The sequence below is a fragment of the Xiphophorus hellerii genome, chromosome 8, assembly GCF_003331165.1.
Source record: "Xiphophorus hellerii strain 12219 chromosome 8, Xiphophorus_hellerii-4.1, whole genome shotgun sequence".
Lineage (NCBI taxonomy): Eukaryota > Metazoa > Chordata > Actinopteri > Cyprinodontiformes > Poeciliidae > Xiphophorus > Xiphophorus hellerii.
The window spans coordinates 1088285-1109378 of record NC_045679.1 but is presented as its reverse complement, the minus strand read 5'-3'; the positions used below and the strand labels follow the sequence as shown (position 1 = coordinate 1109378).

Here is a 21094-nt window from a genome sequence, read left to right as displayed (position 1 = left end):
ACACAGTGAAACAAACCAACCAATAAATGATTCAACAGGAACACAACCAGAAAACAACCAACGATTCAACAGGAACACAACTGGAAAACAACCAACGATTCAACAGGAACACAACTGGAAAACAACCAACGATTCAACAGGAACACAACTGGAAAACAACCAACGATTCAACAGGAACACAACTGGAAAACAACCAACGATTCAGCAGGAAAACAACCGGAAAACAACCAACGATTCAACAGGAAAACAACCGGAAAACAACCAACAGTCCAACAGGAACACAACCGGAAAACAACCAACGATTCAGCAGGAACACAACCAGAAAACAACCAACAGTCCAACAGGAACACAACCGGAAAACAACCAACAGTCCAGCAGGAACACAACAGGACCCATGTTGGGCCGTTGGTTGGCCTCCTGATGTTCCTTCATTTCTGCCCAATGGGAGTAAAACTCGTCACCCACCTGGTTTTGTTTACAAATTACAGTCCGTTTGAAAAAAAAGCACAAATGACAAAAATAAAATCTGGTTTTGGTCCAAAACAAAGAACTTTTCTGGTGTGAACACACACTAAGACTCGAGTCTCAGACCAAGAGTCCAAGTCAAATCTAAAGCGTTTTGTTTCTATAACTGAAGTCTCTGACCTGAGGATGGAAAGAAGCCCAGACACGTCTCCCTCTCTGTCAGACATGTTGAACCTTGACCTCATGTCAGGTTGTGAGGAGCTGATGTCAGATCTAATGTCTGAGCAAGACGACTCAGAAAGAGACATCAGGTCAATACTGAAAGAAAAAACATTTTCTACTGAACAACTGAGCTGAATCTTAGAACTTTTACCCAATAAACTTCATTTCCATCTAGTTTTCATCAAACTGTTGGGGTTCAACAGTTTCTGGTTCATGAAAACATTAATAGAGTCATTAATAAAGGTAAGCAGCCCAGTTTAGCTCAGAGTTTAGCTATGTAATGACGGCAGCAGCCTGTAGGGGGCAGTAGCAGTGCTGTTGACCCTGGATCCTGCTGCTGGTCACAACAAACAGACTGACTCTGTTCTGCAGTGACTGTGGGCGGATTGAAGAACACGTTCTGCCTCTGACCGGCAGCGTTTCCCTGAGCCGCTCCGTGAGGAAGAGTAATTGGTCGCTGTGATACTTCCTGCGGCTCAGAAAAGATGGCCGCCCATCCTGCAGCAGTTCATTAAACGCCTTTTGTTGGGAAGAAAGTGAAAGGATGAAGAGAACAAAGGAGAAGAAGAACACCTGATACCCACACAGCACTCAATCTGAGACCCATATGGATTAGCCACTGCGCGTGGGTGTGTGTGTGGGGGGGGGGGGGGGGGGGCGTGTGTGTGTGTGTGGGTGTGTGGGCGTGTGTGTGTGTGTCTTAATTAAAGTCCATAGAAATCCTAAAAAGGCCTGAATCAGTTCTTGTCTCTGATTTTTTACCCCATAACGAGTTTAACTCTGCAGAGATGAATCACAGCAGAGGAACTACGAGGCGTTTATGCTGATAAAACGAATTTAAAACTGTTTGTTTTTCTCTTAATATTGTTTTCTGTCGTCTCGCTACAGGATCAGCAGATAAAACCAACAGAACCAGAGCCGCGGGCCTCTCTGCTCCACAGCAGCTCCGTTTAACAGGCCGGTTCTGATGCAACATCTTAATCTTTTCACTGATTAACCAGAAGAAATTATGACTAATTATCCCCCAGACTCATTTAGTCTGAGTTCATGGAGTCTCTGAATCAGTGATGTGCAAACCTTTGTGTCACTGAGGCCAAAAATCTTCAAAAATATGATTTATTTTCAACTGAAATCATAAAACATTAGAGAGGAAATGTTCCTCAATTCCACCTTCTGACTCAAACAACACAATTTACTAGAAAAACAAGTAAATTTACTACGAAAAAAAAGATTTTAATTATTTCCTGACATTTTTAACTCCGTTAAGAATTTCCAGCCATGCAGTTCTGCCCCTCCCCCATCTGTTTCTGTGCAAAACCTGCTGACCTGATCCAGGAACCTAAAGTGTAACTAAACCCCAAATCAACTTTCGTTGGCAGATAAACTGTCAGAATTTGTGCTATCTTTGTGTTTCTCTGCAAATTTAGACATTTCTGTGTAAATTTGTTTAATTCTGCAATATTTTATCCTCAAACCATCTCAGTGCTGCCCTCTTTGGGTTGAGCGGTGGTACTGCAGGTGCATTTTCCTAGTGATTCTTAAGTAACTCAGCCCTGGTTTGGGTTATAAACCCATCTCACCCAGACACACGCCCCCTAGGGGCGAGTCAGGAGATGGCACAGGAAGCTTGGCTCATCTCCACACTTGGCCACGCCCCTCGGCGTCTCCTGGCTCCGCCCCCTTCGGTAGAACGTCTCTAAATTTGTCCTGGGGGCGGGGCTTGTTACACTTTACATTAACCTGGAAAATATCCAGATTAAATTTACCATTTCTGGTGTTTTTCATTACAAATTTCTGACTTCAGAAATGAGATAATAACTTTTGCAGCAGTTTGGATATCATTACGTTTTGTTCTTGCAGTGGTACAACTTCAACATTACAGACCATCTATGTGTTTTTTTTGTAAAGAGTTTTCAGATTTTCTCCTCAGTGTCCATAAAGTTTCAAATGGTCCCAATAATTCATCACAGAAACCAATAAAACAACTAAAAAGGGAATTCTGACTAAATCTGTTTATTATGAGCAGAGCTGAGGAGAGTTTAGTTAAACTCCAGGATGAAACAATAGGTATTGTGTGTGTGTGTTGCGGGTCCAGATGGTGGTTCTGATCCTCCAGAGGATTCACTGGGCTTGGCAGGCTCAGCCTGGCCACAAATCTGCTGCCCTGCTGGGTCTTTGTGAGTCCGGAGGGCCCCCTGCGGCCCTGGAAGTCCCCCAAAGCAAACGCAGACGGGCCAAAAACTCGCAGCGTGTAAAACCTGGACGTGTGGAAAGCTTTTCTTCTGCCTCTCAGGCGCCGGAGATCCGCTCAGCTCGTCTTCCAGCCAGTTACTCACAGCAAAAAGCTTGAAATTAATCTAGAAGATCAAGTTTATCTGTCTCTGGATTCACTGAAACTTTAAAACACTTTTACATTTTTACATCAGGACTTCATTTATGTCAAAGTTCCTCCAGGATTTCAGGATTATTTTTCTGAATATTTTGTGGCGCTAATTTAGAAATATTGACAAGGAATTTGTTGATGTTTTTGCTCATTAAACTTCTTCCAAAAGCTTCGTGTTATAACAGTATTAGTGCCGGGCTATGATTAAAGTAATAACATTATTACAATGTGTTAAATGATGATGTAATTACTTATTTGTAAAATGGCAAAATTTCAATATTTAACAGTTTAATTTTTATTTTTGTGTAGCAGTTATAATATTTCTACTTCATCCTCCGAATATCACAACTTTTTTTTGCAATACTAAAACTTTATTCTCATTATTACAACATTTTTACGTTATTCTTGTAATAACGTAAAAACTTATTACTTTTCCTTGTATTATCACGTTGTAGTAAAACAACTTTTTAATGTTTTGCAATATTTTTCCAACTTTATTCTTGTAATATTGAGTTTGTTCTCATTTTATTACGATTTTATTGTTATAATTAGATTTTTTTTCTTAGCCTTTTCCTAATACTCCATCATAACATATAGAAGAAAAAAGATTTTCAAAAAAGTCGACAAAAATATATTAATTAGATTTTTGTTTCTCGCCACATTGATATGAAACACTGCCACCTGGAGGTGGGAGTCAGCATCACTTAAACACGTTAAACGTTTATTTTTTTACCATTTTAGCTGAAAATGTGCAATAAACTCATATTTAAGTACAGATTCCCTGCACTTCTTAGCGGGAAAAAGTGCAGGGAATCTTTTGATTTTGTGTAAATTTAACTTAACTTAATCCACGATAATCCTCTAAAACAAACCTGTAATCCATAAACCGAGAGTCCGCCGCTTTAAGAGCAGCTTTGGTCCCCAGAAAGTTAACAAATAAACCAGAAAGGTCCTCATTCTGTAATATAAACACACACACACACACACACACACACACACCCTCTCTCTGCACTTTCTTATTCAGACCGACTAATTAAATTATAATTTATAGCAGATTAAAGTCTTACAGCGGTTCAACACGCTTTAAGGACATTTTGGAGAACCGTCACCCCGCCCCTATTGTTCGAACACACACAAGTGCAGTCAGCATATAATCCCACTCACACACTCCGCTGTTAATCCTTCACACACACGGCGGCGGCGCTGGGGCGACCAGGAGCCGCTCTGAAAGCTGCAGGGCCGTTTTCCATCTGACGGCTGAATATAATAACTTTATTGTTTGTTTTCAGAGGTTTGTAAAAACTGATTCGTCTAAACGCCAAAAAATCCTCATAAATAACAAAAACAGCCACATTCTGAGGAAATATTACACACGTCGCTCAGTTTGGCTGCTTTGTGTTAGCAGAACAATAAACGCTTATCGGGAAATCTCTGCATGCAGCGAGAACATAACCAGCGTTTCTGCAATAAATCTGGGTTTTATCCAAAACACAGAGAAACCTCCAGAAAAACCTCCGATGGAAAAACTCTGGTTTTCATTTTCCACTCTCCATCTGAGGTCTGCGGTTGCTAGGAGACCAAAACATAAAGAAATTAACACTTTTTAATTATTCACCAATATTAGAGCATTTTTTCCTAGATGGTTAATATTTGATCATTTTCATGTAGAACTACACAAAATAAAACCCAAGGAAGGTTTATTAAAAATTAAAATCTCTTATTAGCTTCATTAGTTCAGTCCAAACCATTCTGTACAATTATTTTAGCTTTCTCTATTTTTATTGATTAATAATTGATCAATAATCCTGAGGCAACAGTAAACTGTAAAGTCCTTCAGCTGGAGAGGGAGAGGTTTGATTAACGCAGCGCTGCCCCTCCCCCACCTGTTGCTGCTGCAAACAATAGTTTATAAACCACAGATTTGGAAAGATTCATGTTTTTTTTACGGTTTGTTTTGTGTTTCTGTTTGGTTTTGGTCCCGATGGAAGTCAGTGACGGTTCTTTAGAGATTGTTCTTCCTGTTCCTGGTGATTTAAAATTTAAGACGATTAAAACAAAAACGTTACAATCGGATCAAACAGCTGATGTGATGAAAATGAGAGGAAAAGGTCCAGAGCACCGTAGAGCAGTGGTCCCCAACCACCGGGCCGCGGACCGGTACCGGGCAGCGCAAGAAATAATGAACTACTTCTGGATGTTTTATTTTGAAAATCCTAAACCGGATTTTACCGGTTACGTCTTGCGCGTCAACATTGAGCCGACTTGCAGCAGAATGAGTAAGAAAACATCGGAGTGCTGCGGCGCATTCTGGATTAAAAACATCAAAATATTAGAAAATATTTTATGCTCGGTTCTCTAATCCAGAAAACTTTAATGTTTCAGTTTTCATTTTATCTAAAGGTTTTAACTATTTTACTCAATTTTAGTTGAGCAACATTTTCAATAGTATTTTTTTCTGGTAAATTATTGAATAAATAGAAATATGAGCTGAAGATATTTATAGTTTTTAATCTGTTGTTCATCCATCAGATTGGAGCAAAGTTTCATTCACTGAGCTTCTGAAATCTGGACTGTGGACGCTACGTTAGCATTAGCTGCTACATGTTTAGCATTGAGATGCTATTTTAGGCTAGCATTGCTGAAAGGCTAACTCCGTTTAGCACAACTTGAACACATCCGGACTGTTTTCCAGCTTCCAATCAGATCGGTTAGAATCAGAAATTAAAGCCCAGCGGGTCAAAAGGACCAGCTTCGTCCTCCATCTTTGTTAGCGTCAGATTTAAGGGCGTACCAGAAACAAGCGAATTCAAAGGTTCCAGTCAGAAAGAAAATGTGATTACTTGCATCATTGAGTTAAAAATTATGTAATTAATTAATCTAAATTAATATGATGACGTCTCTGTCATTTAAAATATAAATAATATAGATTACTACGAATCTACATCACAAACCAGGAAGGAAAAACATGAGACGTTTAAAGAGGAAATAAAGTCTGGAAATATAAATGATTTTAAATTTATCCAGAGGAAGAAAATCCTAAAACAATCCCAGACTTTCCAGACTGTAAGAAGCTTTGAACAGGATCTTCAGGGATCAAATCTGTTAAGATTAAAAACTGTTTTCTGATCAGATACCTTCAGGTGAGACTCTTCACGAGTTTCTCAACAGTTTTTAAAGTGTGATGATAAATCTCCAGACACGTGACTGAGAAAAAAACCCTTCATGTTCTGCAGAAAATGTTTCCTGAGTCAAAGCGCCACATTAACGTCGTCCATTAATGTCGTGTAGTTCTGATTTTGAGCGTTGGGCTCCTGGCAGGAAGAGCCGGTTTATTGGAGCCGCCTTTGTGTTTGAGGGGCCCCATCTGTTGTGAGAGCGGGGGTCAAAAAGCCAACAATGACCTCCTCCCCTCCTAACATCTGCCGCCGCCCTGACTGGGCGGCGAGCGGCTCCGTGTCGCACAGATGGGCGACCAAGTGCTGATTGTTATGGTGATGAGGGCGATGGCCCCCCCGGGCCCCCCGGGGTTAATCTGCCACTCCAGCAACCTGACAACCCAAAGCAAAGTTTAAGAGTCACAAATCTGATCCATATCTGTATCAATCAATCCTCCAGCAAACAGAAAATAAAGTTAAAATGAAGTTTTTCTGTAATATTTGTCTCTGAAGGTGGAAATCTTTTACTAAAACGATTATTAATAACTTCAATCTATCAGTGAGAAAATGATCGATATGATCGACTGCAGAAACAACTAATGGAGACATTAAGGCGTTTTCCTCGCCTTCCTCTTGTCCTCCATTTTGTTTTTACGACGCGCCCACAGAAGAGCGCCCCCTGTCTGTAGACAGCTTCCTCCATTCTGATGTGACGTTTCACCGGCTTCTTTAATAAATTTATGTTCAGTTTTCAGGCATCGTTTACGACCAGGTTTACCGTCTGGATTCTTCTGCTGCAGAATTACGACGCATTTCGGATAAAATGCGACGTGACGCTTTGGAAAGTTTAGTTCCACACGTAAAAGTGGAACAAATCAAATGATTTTGTTGAAGGAAAAAATCAGAATCCACTGCAGCATTTAATCAGATTTAACAAATCCAGTAGAAAGTAAATGGTTCTGGTTCTAATGGAGGGTTCTTCCTGGTTCCTCTCCACTGTCGCCCCGTACCTGATCAGCTGGGCTGATTGATAATTCATCACTAATTAATGTTACAGGAATTTAATCTGGACTGTCTGCATCTGGGTTTCATTCTGTATTAATTATGGTCCAAATAAACACAGCGAACTGATTCCTGACTTCATATGAAGATACAAGTTAATTTATTACTGGAGTGGAAGCAGAACCATGACCGGATCCGTTTGAGGAACCAGCAGCCAATCAGAAGCAGGAACTCGTTAGTCGGTCGGAGGAAAAACATTTGACATAAATATGAAAAGAAGTTTGATTTCTGCGTTGATTTAAACACTGAAAGTTTTATTACTGGTATTATCTGACTGGAAATCCTTTATCTTTTAATAAGTTGTAGCGTTAAAACGTCTGTTTAATCTGATTTAAGCAGCAGAGGCGACTGACGAGCGCCCAGCGTTGAAAACACACCTCTGAACACTTGTTTCATACCTGAGGGGAAATAAAAAGCCTTAATAAATGAGACTGGAAGTCTGGCTGAAAAATGAAACGACTTGCAAAGCAGAGGGATGTTTGCAGAATATGAATGAGGGTCTCAGAGGGGCTCAGCCTGCTGCAGGAGCCGCAATTAAAGTGGCTTTTAAAGCTCCTGATTCACAGCAACGACCAGAGGAGGATCCAGACCCACGCTGATCAGAGGAGCAGAAATGCATGCTGGGATCCCGGGAGGCCGCGGCGTTCAGCAACTCCCAACGGAGACGAGCTGCTGCTGCGATTCAGCCACACACTGATCAGCTTCACGCTGGAGCCGCTCAGATCTGAAACTCCAAACTCTACAGATCAGAGCAACATCTGAAACGGACCAGAACCAGCGCAGGAAGACACGGCGGTGGCAGAGTCATGGTCTGGGCTGCTTCCCTGCAGCCGTTAATTCTAACTAGATTCTGGAGTGGCCTAGTCAAAGCTCACTCCTGCTGGAAAGCCCTCCAATGTGTCCGAATTAAATCAATTCATCCAAGCAGAGCGGGTCAAAGGTCATCCACAGGGAGAGGCAACAAGCTGGCAGGTTTAGGGTGTGAAAACATTTTCACATTTTTTAATATTAGTAATGTGACCAAGAAGAAGAAACATTTTTTACAATCTGTTTATAAAAAGATTAAAGTGGTAAAAACATAACAGCAGCTGTAATTATCACTGCAGCCTGAAACCAAACAACAACATTCAGGAACCTGTTGGCGAGTTTCAGCCTGATTTTAATTCAAAGGTTCAAAGTTCATCAGGTTGAAACAGGAAATCCTCCTGAAGTCACCAGGCTAAACTCAGCTCAGCTTTATGAGCCAAACATGTTGGTAAAAACTGAAAATCACTAGAAAATCAGGGTTTTAAATGTCAAACGCATTAGCATATTAGCATATTAGCATTTAGCGATCCAGAAATTAGCCTGAGCCCAAGCTGAGCTCATCTGCACCATCAGTGCCGCCTGCAGGCGAAGTGATGCTAACGCCAGTCGCCGCTAACACTGCAGCAGGAAACGCCGCAGCAGGAAACGCCGCAGCAGGAAACGCCGCTGCAGGAAACGCCGCAGCAGGAAACGCTGCTGGCCGGCCGCCAGCTGCTGCAGCAGGAAACGCTGCTGGCCGGCCGCCAGCTGCTGCAGCCGACTCGACATTTTCCTTCTGCTGAAACAAACAAACATCTCCAGGTCAACGGAGACGGTCGGGTTCTAAAGTCAGGGCTCAGGTCCCTCTGAGGGCGCCGAGATCAGGACTGAGGTCGGGTTGATTTACTCCTGACCTTTACGCCTCAGAGGTCAAAGTTCGGGGCTCATTCTGGACCTGCTGCTTCACCAGATTAACTTCACAGCAAACCGGGGAAAAGTTCAGCTGATAAAAACATTTTCTAATGACGGGTTGAACCTGAAAAAGCTGCTAAAAACTAAAAAACAGATTTCTGTTCTCCAAGTTCATAATAAAACAATCTGAATGTTTCTGAAACGATTGAGATAATTAATTATTCCTGTTTTAGGCAGCTGTAAGGCTGCGACTGTGTGTCACAGTAATTACAGTCCCACTAACACAAATCCTCCTGAAAAACATTCCTATTTATAATAAACTTCTTTAGAAGTCACATAGTCTGATTATTATTATTATTTAATCATATTTACAAATTAATTCAGATTTATTGATCATTTCATTGAACAGTAAAATTATCAGAGCTGAAGATTTAAAACATCAATAATTTATCAGGAAAGTCATAAGAAATTTATCTCAATAAATGATAAACGATACGATAAATTCCCTCCTCCAATCAGAACCAGAGACCAAACCTAGAAACCCAGATCCGCTTCAGGTCCAACAGTTAATGCCTGACCCGCAGAACCCAGAACACGTTCAAACAGAACCCGACTGACAGGTCCAACAAGGAACGACTCCAGGAGAACAGCTGGAACTCTGCTGCAGCAAAGGTCAGAGGTCAGGCTCCAACAAGCAGAAACAACAGAAAATGGCCTCAGAGACCAGAACCAGAACCACTGCTGACCCACAACAGAAAAACCAGCACCAGAATCAGAACTAGATCCAGATCCATACCAGAACCAGATCAGAATCAGAACCAGAACCAGAATCAGAAACAGAACAGAACCAGACCAGGACGAACAGAACTGCTGGTCAGAACCAGAACCAGATCAGATCCAGAACCAGAACCAGAACCAGACCCAGAACCAGATCCAGATCCAGATCAGATCCAGAGCCAGATCCATACCAGAACCAGAACAGAATGAACAGAACTGATGGTCAGAACCAGAACCAGAACCAGACCCAGAACCAGATCCAGATCAGATCCAGAAACAGAACAGAATGAACAGAACTGATGGTCAGAACCAGAACCAGAACCAGACCTTCTGGATGACGTTTTGTCAACCAGAGAAGAAGATCAGTTGGTTCTGGACTCCAGGACGGTCCAGGTCGTCCCCGTCTCGGCGCCGCAGCAGAAGTCGCTCTAGCGCAGTCCGGCTGCGGCGCTGCTGTATCTCTAATCCTGATAAGTGGCCGTAAATCCATGTGGCTGCGAGACGCCGCGCTGCAGGAGCTCCTCCGGGTTTCTCCTCATGAATATTCATGAGAGCAAAGCGCCGCAGTTCAGCCCGTTTATCTGCTGCGGCCGGTTGGACCTCGGTACCACGACGTCCGGCTTGTTTTCAGAACGGCAGCAGGTCTACAGCACAACTCTGGGTTTACAGGTAATAATAATAATAATAATAATAAAAACAATAATAATAATAATAATAATAATAATAATAACAATAATAATAAAAACTGTCTGTAATTAATGAAAACCTTCCAACGCGAGCAGAACAGGAAGTACCAACCTGCTGACAGGATGGACTTCCTGCTGATTTTGTTTATTTTTCCCATTTAAATGTTTCAAACAGTCTATTAGTTATATCTGAATCTGGACTTTGACTAGGCCATTTTGAGTTTAATTAACCCCAAACCAACATTTGCTTTGCAGATAAATTGTCCAAATTGACCCTTAAAGGTTTTATATTTATGATTCTGTGCTAATTTTTTACGTTTTTATATAAATTTGCTTAATTCTCTGATGTCGCTACATTTGATGCTAGTCGCTTATTTTACATAAAGTGAAGCTGCTAAGCGTAGCGACCAGGTCAGATCTGCAGAGCTTTAGACGTTCTGGGTTCTTCTGGACTTCCTGTACGAGCCGCTCCATCGATCCGGTTCGTGTTTTTTAGCTCTTTTAGCCTACTTCATGTGGTCAGACAGGTCCGTTCTGGAGAACCAGGGTGACCAGCTAGAACCAACATCAGCCTCAAATGAACAGGTTTTGTTTTGGCTTCAGCTCTAAAGCGTCTCCGTCTTCCTCTGATCTCTTTCACCAATTAACTGAATTAAAATAAAACCTAATTAGATCTCAAACCAACTCAAAGTGGAACAAGAAATAAGTTGCAGCTCAACAAACAACCTGCTGGGCTGCAACTTATTTCTGCTTCAGAATCAGATCCTGATTTTTCATCTGACAAAACAAAACAAGAAGCAGAAACCAGGAGAGGCAGAATAAGAAAAACTAATTAATGTAAAAGCCTGCAGCAGCTTTAATGAGGAGGATTTAAAGGTGAGGAGCAGCTCCTCAGGCAGGTGATGCGCAGCGTTCCCAGCATGAATAATGCATGAAATGTCAGAGCAGAGCAGATGATGTTAAATATAGACAGCTGAGAGCGGAGGACATAAATGAAGACCTAATGTTCAGAGCCGAGGACAATCATCTCTGTAAATTACTCACATGCCACTTTTTTCCTCCTGAATAATGAAACGTGTCCAGAGATTTAATTAAAACACACGAAGGCTTTCAGGAAGGAGGAAGGACGAGGTGAGGAAACACGGATGGAGCTCTGAGTGAAGGAACGCAGCGGAAATACCTGCAGCAACCACGACATTCAGTCGGTTTAAACGGATTTTAAGAAAACGTAACATTTTAAAACATCCACCGACTCAACATGAGGAGGAGAAACTCAAACAGGAAACAGAACCACAACAACACTCCTCCTGTCTGACTGGATCCATCTGGATGTGGAGGAGAAATCATTTAAAAGCTCATGAATCTTGTCCTTATTATTCACGTCTGCTAATTAAACAAAAAGCTTTAAGCTTTTAGCTTTAATGTGACTCTTGATTAAAATTTATCATGCTGTAAATGTTTCCTCTGTTGAATAAAAGTTGCTAATCAGCTCAGGTCTGAATGCATTCATCACTTCGCCGTGGAGAAGCAGGTAGGCGCGTCGGCGCAGCAAGGCCGTCTGAACGTTTCCTCAAACATTACAGGATATCGACTCATAACTTAGATCTGATCTTATTTCAACTGGACTGAGATATCTGCACTAGGAGTACCTGGTAAGATTTTGTGTTTTTGAAGTGTAAACCTAAAATTTTAGTGAACATTTAACACTGGAACTGGAAGAGATTTTAAATACAAAAAAAAATAAACAAATAACATTTTTCATGAATTCTCTGAGAATAAAGTTGAGTTGAGACCAAATCACCAGACTGAAGACTTTTATAGAAAAATAAAAATGATACATTATGCAAATCTTGTTTTAACTTATCATGTGATTAACTGACAGATTTATTGACTTTGACTTTATAAACATGTGAAGCTGTGGAACCTCTTCACAGCTTCCTGTTGGTTTGGGGGAAACTTTAAGGAGTGGAACCAGCTGAGATAAACGATTCTCTGTGACCGACGGATTCTTCTGGAACGAGTCAAAGATTCAAAATTCAGTTTTCAGAGATCAGAGACGGATCGTCATCGTCATCATCAGCAGCTGTCCTCCATCACCTCCATTAGCATCCAACTGATCACATGATTGATTTGGCTGCAGCCGACTGTAACGCTTATCCCGTCCAGCCTTCGTTCTCCTGATCAATACTTTGATATCAGCAGGAAAATTACAAATTCCTCCCATCAGCAGCTGTTTGATCAGCAGCTCGGCGGCGGCGAGTCGATGGCTCCTCACTGATGGAGGAGCCGCCGCGGTTCAGGACCTATCGATCAGCTCGCCTTTCATCTCGCCCATCTAAAGCAGGAACCGGTCAGAAACGGGGAAGCAGGAGGAGAAGCTTCCAGGACGAGGGGAAAGCGGCTGGTTGATCCTGGATTCACCGCCGACAGCCCAGTTTACCACCGACAGGCTGAACTGGGACCAGAGCCGTGCAGGAGCTGCAGCAACAGCAGGAGCTGCAGCAACAACAGGAGCTGAAGCAGCAGCAGCAAGAGCTGCAGCAGACATGATGCAGGATTTCATCAACACTAAACTGGAATCTGCTGCTTCAGTTTCTCTGATTAGCTGAAACTAATTCATTGATTATGTCAAATATTTCAAGTTATGATGAAGCTCATCTAATTTAATTCAACTTCATTCATCTGAACACCTTTAGACTCTTAATCCCATTTATTCTGATTTAATCTCATATTTTTCCAGTTGACTTATTAAATGTAACAGCTGATCATTTCTATTCATCACATTTCTGACTGTAGAAAGTAGAAAACAGCTCTAGAAGCGTCCAAAGCACAGAGCAAATTAAACGTTGTCATATCTCATCCAAAAATCTTCCAATAGTCGTTGCTGATGGTGATGCTGTAGCAGACAGTCTTACAACGGTGTGAGGAGGCCTCTGACTGTAGCTCCATGATAGCCTCATGCTAACAGCTTAAGATCCAAACAGCAGAGACTAAACTGATTAATCGATTATTAATCTGATTAATCGATTAATCAGATTTTTTAGATTTGCACACTGCACATTTTTTATTTAAACCACTTGAGCTCGTTTGATGCATTAAAAATACAAACAAGTCTTTTGAAATAAAAAAATAAAAATTTTATGGCCTAAAATGCAATAAAAGCATTTCTTTACTGGATGTTTGATCATTTCTGGGGTTTTTGTAAAGTTGGATGCAAAATGTCTGAATGGTTTTCTTTTTTTGAGTTAGAGATTAATCAGTAATTAAATTAGTTGACAATTATTTCAGTAATCGATTAATCATGATTAATTGTTCCTGTTAACTCGCAGTATCGATTAATCGCTAATGGTCAACAGGAAACCAGAGACTGAACGTTTCTCCAGACAGAACAGATTCAGTTCTGCAGATCTGAGTCGGTTCGTCTGCCTGCAGTGAGGAGCCGCGGCGATTAACAGGATGTCAGGGGAAACTGCTTCCTGTAGATGAATATGACGCAGGCATGTTCAGATATTGAATCACAGAAGCTCCTCCACATCCATCCGCCTCTAAACTGTTTGAGCAGTAAAACATCGGCTGCGAACCGACTGGAAGTCCCTGTCTGGAGCATAAAAAGCCTTTTCCTTGTCAATCTGCTGCTTGTTTAAAGAGAGAAACACCTTGAAAGCAGCAGCTACACCGTTATAAATAGCAGCGCTGCAGCCGCAGGATAATCCAGCTCCTTTATGGCCTTAAAGTGTTTGTTTAACCCAGGCCTGAGGGCCCAGGCTGCAGCCCACCAGCAGCTCCTGATGGATTGGACTAAAAGTTAACGCCGACGTTTATGATCCCCACGAGCGGCCTGGTCACCGCCACCTCCAATAAAACCTTTTAAACTATTAGACACACGTTCCCTCAAGGATTCAGGCTTTCACACACAATCCGGAGAAGAAAACGGAAATAACGGCTCCGTAACCTCAACGCCTGGAATATTCAGCTCCGGTTTCAGGTCACACCGAACAGAAACCGTCCAGAGTCGACACAGATTCACTTCTTACAGCTGGAAACCAGAGATCAGGAGGAGTCTGGACCTTCAGAGACACATAAAGACGGTTACAAAATCAGCCTTCTACCGCCTGGACAACATTAACGCTCTGCTGCTGTTGGATCCACCTTCCAGACCTGTCAGGTCCAAACACGAAGAAACAGCTTTCAGCTTCTATTCACCACAAATCTGGAACAAACTTCCAGAAAACTGCAAAACAGCCGAAACACTGAGTTCCTTTAAATCCAGACTAAAAACCCGCCTGGTTAGAGCGACCAGAACCTGCTGAAGGAGTACAGAACCAGCAGACGTTCCTCCAGAGGCTCCACCAGTCCAGAATGAGGCGACTGGAAGGTTTCCATGTCAACAAACTGGAGGCAACAACAGGAAGTTGCTGCTACGGCACTGAAACTACTCTGGAGGAAACAGGAAGTAACAAGTGAGACGTTACTAACAGTAACAGTGGAATTTGATTAAAATGTTTGAGTTAATCACATTTTAATCAATCAAAAAAACAATAATTTCAATTCAAAACCAATTTTTAAATAGATTTATGAACTGAACAGGTATTTATAACTTTAACTCATTTTGACCATCAGACTGGACCAAAGTGTTTCAGGAAGTCCTGACCATTCATGGAGCTAACATTAGCATTAGCGGCTGCATGTCTAACATTGACATGCTATTTTAGGCTAGCATAGCTTTGCTAACAAGCTAACTCCTCTTAGCACAACTTGAACACAACAATGTTACAACTTTTTGTCTCATAGTTCAGAGTTTACTGAACTATGAGAAAAACGTTTTTAAGTTCTAGAAAGGCAAGAAGGTCTGAGTTTCTGTTTGGTTTTGGAAGAACAGAAAGTTAAACTTCAGAAAAATGTTGATTTGATTAAAAATCCCCAGATGATTCAGATGAAAATCCATAATCTTTCTGAACTAAGCCCAGTTTTCCACCCTGCAGGCGGTGTCAGGCGCTGGAATCTCGTTTTGTCTCCATCAGGCCGGAGACGCCGGTGGAGAAAGTCAGACGTTTCCCCGGTTCCAGAGACGAGTCCTGGGCTGCGGACGGATCAGCGTTTAATGATGAATCATTGAGGTTAAAGCTCAGTGGGAATAATCTAATAACAGGAAACAGCAGCAACAAATATGATGCATTCACCTCTCTTTCACTCCATCCACCTCTCCATACATCATCATTTAGCTGCAGCGTCCAGGAGAGAAGAAGACCTGCAGCCTGGGAAACTCTCTTCTTCTGGACATTTTTATCCATTTATACTCTTTATTTAGTGATGAAACCAGCAGAATAATGCAAAGAACTTTAAAAATGTTTAATTTTGACTGAGAAACATTTGAAGGTGGTTGGAAAATCTGCTTTTATTGGTTTAAAGGGTTGAAACTCCCAGAAGGAAGCAGACTGTTGGAAGAGATAAAGTCAGAGCAGCAATAATAATTACAGAATCAACAGTAAGGAGAGGCAGCCAGCACCAATTAATAATCACCCAGGGTCACCAGATTTACACCAACAATCCAAAGACTCACAAAACGCAGCATTTATCAAAGCATCCAAAACCAGCCAGGAAAAAACACTTTAAATGGAAGAGACCTGATTTAATCATTTACCAACCAAACAGATTCAGTGGAGTGAAGGAAGAACTGAAGACCAAAAACTGATCAAACGTTTGATTTTCTCTATTAAATGGTCTTCAAAAGCCACATAAATAAATTAAACTGTAGGAAAAGTTTCATGGTTTTAATTTGACATCATGTTGCTCTTAGAAGTACTTTTAGCTGAAGATGAATGCTTCGCTTCAAACGATTAATCGTTCACTAAAGGAATGCTGTTACTGCATTTTAGGCAAATACGTGTTTATTTTCTTATTTTAAAAGAAATTGGATCATTTATTTGCATCTTTCTCATGTATCTATATAAAAATGTCAAGTGGTTAAATGAAAAATCTGCAGAATGTGACAATTTGTTTTTTATCCAATTAATCAATTAATCATAAGAATAATCGATTAATTGATTCCTAAAATAAGCCCCAGTTGATATTTCTGTTCTGAATTGATTTGTTCTAAAAGGCCTTTGGGTAACATTTGTTGAGAACCTGTGATATTTACAGGGCGGAAACAATTAATCGTGATTAATCGATTATTGAAATATCAACTAATTTAGTAATCAATTGTTTACTGGAGTTTATAGACTGAAAAACTGTAATTACACCATATTCAGAGCAGTAATTAAGACAAAACTGTACAAAATATATAAAAAATGCTTAATTTAAGAAAAAACAAACTGTCTGTAAATATGTTTTCGTCAAAACTCATCAAAGTTTCAGCTTCAACCAGTCCAGATTCAGTAAAATGATGTATTTACTCAGAAAAATATTGATTTTCTTATTCAAAAAAGGAACGAATTTATTATTCATATATTCTGATATTATATTAATAAAGAGGTTAAATTAAAAGTGTGTAGAATGTGCTATTTTTAAATCTGATTAATCTTCAGAATAATAGATTAATCGATTACCAAAATAATCGTTAGCAAAAATAACTGAAAAGAATCTGAAAAAAGAAAAACATCCAACAAAAACGTCTCATCATTTCTGCTCAGGAACTCTGCAGCACCAACCAGAAATGATGCTGCAGCAGCAGAAACTCCAGCTGCAGCAGCAGCTCCAGCAGCAGCAGAAACTCCAGCTGCAGCAGCAGCTCCAGCAGCTCCAGCAGCAGCAGAAACTCCAGCAGCAGCAGAAACTCCAGCTGCAGCAGCAGCTCCAGCAGCAGCAGAAACTCCAGCAGCTCCAGCAGCAGCAGCAGCTCCAGCAGCAGCAGAAACTCCAGCTGCAGCAGCAGCTCCAGTAGCTCCAGCTGCAGCAGCAGCTCCAGCAGCAGCAGAAACTCCAGCAGCTCCAGCAGCTCCAGCAGCAGCAGCAGCAGCGTCGCTCTCACCATCAATTAGCCTAATTAAAGGCTCTGAATGCTGCTCATTGACAGCAGGAGGCCCAGAGAGCCGCCTGAACTCAGATCCGGTTCTTCAATCATTGGAAACAATATTCCTCCATTATGAACTCATGTTTATAGATATTCCACACACAAACTTCTGATGCCAAATCTGAAGTGGTTTCAGCTCCACAGGAGCAACAAGCAGCAGCAGAACGGAGAGGAAACTTAACGACCTGCTGGAACAACGAATCAAAGAACCACAAGGACCTGATTTATTAAAATTTATTATTTTACTTCTACCTACAATAAACACAAAATATTTAGTTACTTATTAAATATGCAGATATTTAATCCAACAACGTAAAGCTGAGCTCTATAAAACTGTCTTGAAATGCAAGTTATAGATCAACATATTTCCATGTACATGCTAATTATTTTATTTACTTATTTTATAATAAAATAAGTAAATATTTTTATTAATATTAATAACATATTTACTATTAATTACATGTTTTAATTAATATGCAAGTCATTTATATTCAAATGACTTGTAATATCACATGTAAATATATTTTTTACACATTTTATATTGCTTATGGTTAAATTTGTATTTATTGATATTTAACACATTGGATGGAATAGCGAAGCTAAAGCGCTAATGGTGAACCGTAGGTACCGCTAATGCTAATGTGCTATCCCAACATAGCATTTAGTAGATGCTAATGCAGATGCTAACTTCAATCCAAATTATATCTGCTCTTGAATCACTGGAAGATCTGGACCAATTTACACTTCAAAAACAGAAACTCTTACCAGCCATTTCTGTTCTAGTTTCTAGCACAAATATCTTATTACACTTAAAATAAGACAAAAATAAACCTAATGTACAAGTAACTTTTCAGCAGCTTTCATGTAATTTTTATTCCTTGTTATGAGTGAAATAATCTGCCAGTGGAACTAATACTTTTTATCACCATTAAGGATTTATTTACTTAAAATGAGCTCCTAAGAATTTGTGTTTTTGCAGTGTAAATTTGACATTGTAATTTACATGTTCTATAATTACCTTATATTTATATCTTGTTCTCTACTGTCTGTGTTTTGCTTAAATAAAGTTATTTGGATTAAAAAAAGTGCTGCTTAAACTTCAGCCACTTCAAAATAAGAGCATGAATATAAACATCTTGCTACGTCGTAACTAAAACTTCAACACTGATGTCAAACTTTATTAACCTGGAAGTTTGCTGCACACCAAGTAAATTAGATTTTAGAATTTATTTGGTGAAATTAGTTCAGAAGCTAAGTGGGCTAAATGCTTTCAGAGTTAGCTAAAGTGCTAAGCTAAATGTTAGCTTTGCTATTAGCGGCAGCGTGTTCTCCACTGGTAACACGTAAATCCTAAGAGGACACGATGTTTTAAATAAAAACGTCGACAGCGCCGTCCACAGGCGGAGCAGCAACGGTGGGAGAAACGACCACATTCCTGGAAATTATGAGTTTTAATCCAGATTGGATGAGAGATTATGCAGAAAAAACAGCAAAACAACCAGAGCATCGCTCTTCACCCGATCCCCACCTGGACTCCAGAACCGGGCCCAGGACTCAGATCAATGAGAGCTGCTGCAGGCTGCTGAACACCAGACGGATCAGCACGCGTGGTCCAAACAGGCCGACCCGGTCAGAACCAGCACCGGCTGCTGACACCAACCTGTCAGGCTGAAAAACAGCAACCAGCAACCAGCAAGGAGCCAAACATCCAGGAAAAAACCACAGAGACACAAACCTCCCAGCAGAACCAGTCGGACCTGGGTTCCTCACACACACACACACACACACACACGGTGGGGGGTTCCTCACCCTGGGCTGAGCTGTGCGCTCCCAGCAGCCAGCAGAGCAGCAGCAGGTAGACCCTCCTCATCCTCATCCCGGGAGCCAGCAGCCTCCAAACATCCCCAGTACATCCCAGCGCGCCCAGCTCCATGCTGCCCAGCTCCAGTCCCTCTGAGTTCAGGAGAAACGCTCCCAAATCCTGCAGAATCCACACGATTCGCCCCACAATCCCACTCACTTTCCCCAAAAATCCTGCAGAATCCAGCTGTCAGGTGGAAACCATGAAGAAAAAGAGGCTGGAGGAGGAACAGGAGGCAAAAAACCCAAAAAACCCTCTGATCTCCTCCCAAAAAAAAAAAGAAAAGAAATAAAGGATAAAATTCCAGCAGAGGAATCAGGTTTCCTGCGTTATTTCAGAGGGAGACGAAGTTCCAGAAACTAAGAGGGCAGAGTCTCCATCATTCCAGATCAGCGCCGCGATCCGCTCCACGCTGCCTTCCCGGAGGTCTGCTCCGTCTGCCGGCCAGGACCGACGGAGCGGGTCGCCAGGAGAGGAGGAGGAGGAGGGAGGAAGACCCTCTCTCTTTCCTTCAGACACATCCAGCTGGAGAGAGAGAGGGGCGAGCGAGCCTGACAGCCTGGAGCCATTGATCTAAAGCGGAGGGAAGGAAAGCCAGGAGCCGGACCGACGGGATCGGAGCCGCACCGACGGAACTCCAGGCTGGAAGCTGCTGGGACATTAGCTGAGCTGCACTGCCCCCTCTGGTCACTGAGGGAACTGCAGGGTTTACACTGGAGGGCTGAGATCCATCGACAGAAAAACAGTAAAAATAATGGAAATACTCAGATTAAAATCTCTATATATGAGGACAAATAACACATAATGTTCATCCCATAATATCTGGGTTTAAATGTTTTTGTTTTACTTTATTTTTTTCAAATTTACTTTGACATTTGTAACTCTGATTCTCATCAAATTATGTTTTATTAAAAATAAAATGAGTCACGTTGTCTTTTTTAATGTTGCTGATTAAGCTATATTCCCTTCTTATTGATAAAAATAATTAGCTTTATTTGAACTTCAAACTAAATATTTCCTAGAAATCCAATTTGTCGTATTTGCTCATGTTGACCAAAAGAAAGCAGTCAAGAAATAAAAACTAAAACAATCAGTGAGATATTTAACTTGCCACGTAAAGATTTAGCTTCAAGGTAAATATGATTTTAGCTAGCTAAATATTTAGCTTGTAAACTAAACAATGAGCTAGCTCCAAATCTAGCATTTAGTTTGGAGCTAAATAACTTGCTCACTAAATATTTGTATAGCTAAATATTTAACAAGCTAATAACATTTTAAGTTTAAAACTGACATTTAGAAATGAATAAAATGGTGAGAAGATGACTGAAAAATTATTTTTTTACAAGGTAAATATCCAAAATTATTGCTGTTAATTTCAGATTAACTTTGCAGATTAACTCAGATTAACTTTAGAAATGGCACCCAGTGAAAAACAAACTCTGAACATGTGAAGACGCGACCGCCTGGTTTTTGTCTCCATCCCTCTGAATGTGAACGATCAGCGCCTCCATCCAGACCTTCAGCTCCTGATCAGCTGATCAACACCTCCACACAGGTACCTAATTACTGATCATCAGCCTGAGCTGCTGCAGACCAAACACCACGTCTCTGTTGTTGTGGCCATGGATCTGTGTGCTCATCTGTGTCTTTGTTCCAGTAACAGAGCTTTCTTTATCCCATGCTGAACGCTCTCCAAAAGGAACCAATTAAAGCACAATGCAGCTGATAGCATGTTAATTATCAGACAGCAGCCCAGACTAGCACAACTTCTGT

At 41.1% G+C, this 21094-nt stretch overlaps 1 protein-coding gene across 4 annotated transcripts in view; it reads right to left on the bottom strand.

Moving 5' to 3' along the window:
* Nucleotides 1–19959, bottom strand: part of dcc (DCC netrin 1 receptor) — a 156617-nt gene extending 136658 nt beyond the window's left edge. For 2 of the 4 annotated variants that reach the window (XM_032570622.1, XM_032570626.1), the window contains exon 1: nt 19270–19958. In XM_032570622.1, coding sequence (XP_032426513.1) covers nt 19270–19393 — 124 coding nt within the window. In that variant the 5' untranslated portion in view covers nt 19394–19958. Of the gene's footprint in view, nt 1–19269 lie in introns of all 4 variants that reach the window. The other 2 variants (XM_032570623.1, XM_032570624.1) reach the window with 2 other exon arrangements.
* Nucleotides 19960–21094: the final 1135 nt, after the last annotated feature.